General features: G+C 59.2%; 1 protein-coding gene across 6 annotated transcripts in view; it reads left to right on the top strand.

Moving 5' to 3' along the window:
- Window positions 1-353: 353 nt before the first annotated feature.
- BCL11A (BCL11 transcription factor A) overlaps window positions 354-2,449 on the top strand; it is a 73,143-nt gene continuing 71,047 nt past the window's right edge. For 5 of the 6 annotated variants that reach the window (XM_057382449.1, XM_057382432.1, XM_057382468.1 and 2 more), the window contains exon 1: window positions 354-910. In XM_057382449.1, the coding sequence (XP_057238432.1) occupies window positions 856-910 (55 nt within the window). In that variant the 5' untranslated portion in view covers window positions 354-855. Of the gene's footprint in view, window positions 911-1,665; window positions 1,923-2,449 lie in introns of those variants that run through there. The other variant, XM_057382440.1, reaches the window with a different exon arrangement.

Raw genomic sequence — 2,449 nt, 5'->3', positions numbered from 1 at the left:
CCTACCTGGCTTCCCCCAGCTCCCCCACCTCCTCGGCACRGCCCGCGGCCAGCCTGCCCCGCAGCCCTCTCTGCCCGGCTCTGGCTTCACCGATGTGTTTGCTTTTCCAGCGGGGGTGTGCGTGCGAGAGCTGCCGCTGCCTGCCTGCCTGCTCGCTTTCTCCTGCTCCTTTTCCTCCCTTCTCTCTCCTCGCGTGCGTGTTTAATTTCCCCCCTTCGCCCCTCTCCCGGGTCCCCTCTTGCACCCGCTCCTCCGCGGCCACTCGTGGCTCCGGCCGCCGCCCCCTCCGCCCCCGGCCCCCCGGCTCCATTCGGCAGCGTGCGCCGGGCGGCCGGTGCACCCCCCCCCCCCCTCCCCTCCCCCCCCTGCGATCACTGTCCATTGGCTTGTCCTGCTCTCTTTTTCATGTCCAGCCCCTGATGAGTGTCCATTGGTGTTGCCTTCGCCTTCCCTCCTCCCCTCTCCCCGGCTTGCCCTGCCCATGTTTTGTATGTCTCTGTCCATCCAGGCTCCTGACGTTCAAGTTCGCAGGGACGTCACGTCCGCACTTGAACTTGCAGCTCAGGGGGGCTTTTGCCATTTTTTTCATCTCTCTCTCTCCTTCTCTCTCTCCCTCTCTCTCTCTCTCCCTCTCCCTCTCTCTCTTTTTTTTTCCTTGCACAAAAAAAAAAAAAAAAGCCATGACTGCTATCCCACAATTCATCTTCCCTGCGCCATCTTTGTATTATTTCTAATTTATTTTGGATGTCAAAAGACATTGATGAAGATATTTTCTCTGGAGTCTCCTTCCTCTCTAACCCGTCTCTCCCGATGTGAACCGAGCGACTCACAAGCCACCGAAGCCACCAACCCACCATGTCGCGCCGCAAGCAAGGCAAACCCCAGCACTTAAGCAAACGGGAATTTTCACGTAAGTAACCCGGAGAGCAATTTATTTAATTTCCCCTTCACGGATTTAATTTTAAATTTGAGCGAAAGCAGGGAAAAAAAAATTAAAAGTGAGAGCGAGTGAGCGAGTCCAGAAAAAAATTAACTCCGCGCCGGCTCGGGATTCTCAGCATTCCGGTTAATTTCTCTCTCTCTAATTTAATCACCTTGATGACTTCTCTTTCTGCCCCCGCCGGCGCGCACTCAGCTGCCCCGCTCCACGCTCGCGTCTCGCCTCCCGCTCTCCGCGCTCTTTGGCGGCAAGAGCGGCAGCTCTCGCCCCGGCACCGGGAGAAGCGCGGGCGAGGTGCGGGGCTGCCGGGGGCACAACCGGCCGAAAGTGGGAAGAAATTCCTGCGGGAGCGGCGGACTGGACACCGGACACCACGGTGGCCGGGCGGGCGGGATCTGCGGGCGAGCACAGCACGGAGAAAGTCCGGCGGCCGGAGCCCTCCGGGCTGCCGGCGGGCTCGCCCCCTCGCCCCGCGGCGCCCTCCCGGGGGGGGCTCAGCCGAGCCGAGCCGCGCCGCGCCGGCTGGGATTCCCTCCTCGCCCTCGCCTCGCGTTCTCCCGCTCGCTTACTATTTTTTGGAAGATTTTCAAAAAAAAAAAAAAAAAGTGGAAGTGGATTTTGATTGGGAAAAATCTCGTGTCTGAATGTTTACAAGCACCGCGTGTGCGGGGAGCCTCCTGCCAACAAACACAGGCGAGAGCGAGCCCGGGCTGAGCACACACGCGCGCACACACACACGCACACACACACTCGCACCCTCACACCCGCGAACGGCCCTTTCTCGCCGCCGCATTTCAACCCCAAACCAAATCCGCTCTCCCCGGGAGAGAAAAACAAACCCCGAGCCCCACCACCCCGTTCGCAACAAAAACTCTCCGGCTCCCTCCGTCMCTCCCTCCAGCCGCCACCACACACGCCAGGGCTAGATGCAAGATAAGCGGGAGCGCTCTTTGCACAACAAAAGGCAACTCGAGCTGGAAAGGTTTGGGGCGAGGGGGGTGGGAAGGAAGGGAGAAAAAAAAATCCCCTTTTCCTCGGGGTGAGCCGGGGGAAGGGGAAATGCTGCATGCTTCTTATCAGTCATTTTCCCCCCTTTTCTTTATTTCTTCCTTTCTCTCTCTCCCATTACTCCCGGCGGGTTTTGTTCCCTCCCAGGGATGGCAGAAAACCCAGGGCCATTTCTTCCTGCCATCCATCCCCGGCTCCCTCGGCCCTTTGCAAAACCCCCCAAACTTTCCGCCGCAATTTCTCTCCCCCACGGCCGCCCAGACATTCCAGCCAGGTTCGCACATGGAGCGAAGGAAGCAACGTTGGCTCTTTGCAGGCGGCCGCTCCGCCGCGGGAAGGGCCGGCCGGGGTCTCTGCCTGCTCAAAGTTTGCCCTAAAACCCGGGGTGTGTTGGGGACTCAGCCCCTCCCCCCGTCCCGGTCGTTTCTCCCCTCTTTTCCCCGCTACTTATCGGGGCGCCTTTTTCTTTTTTCCTTCCTTTTTCCTTTTTTTTTTTTTTTT

The sequence above is a fragment of the Malurus melanocephalus genome, unplaced genomic scaffold, assembly GCF_030028575.1.
Source record: "Malurus melanocephalus ecotype Western Australia unplaced genomic scaffold, MMel_1.1 scaffold_13, whole genome shotgun sequence".
In the NCBI taxonomy this organism is placed as follows: domain Eukaryota; kingdom Metazoa; phylum Chordata; class Aves; order Passeriformes; family Maluridae; genus Malurus; species Malurus melanocephalus.
Note: the sequence above shows the minus strand (reverse complement) of the source record. Positions and strands in the feature narration are given on the sequence as shown.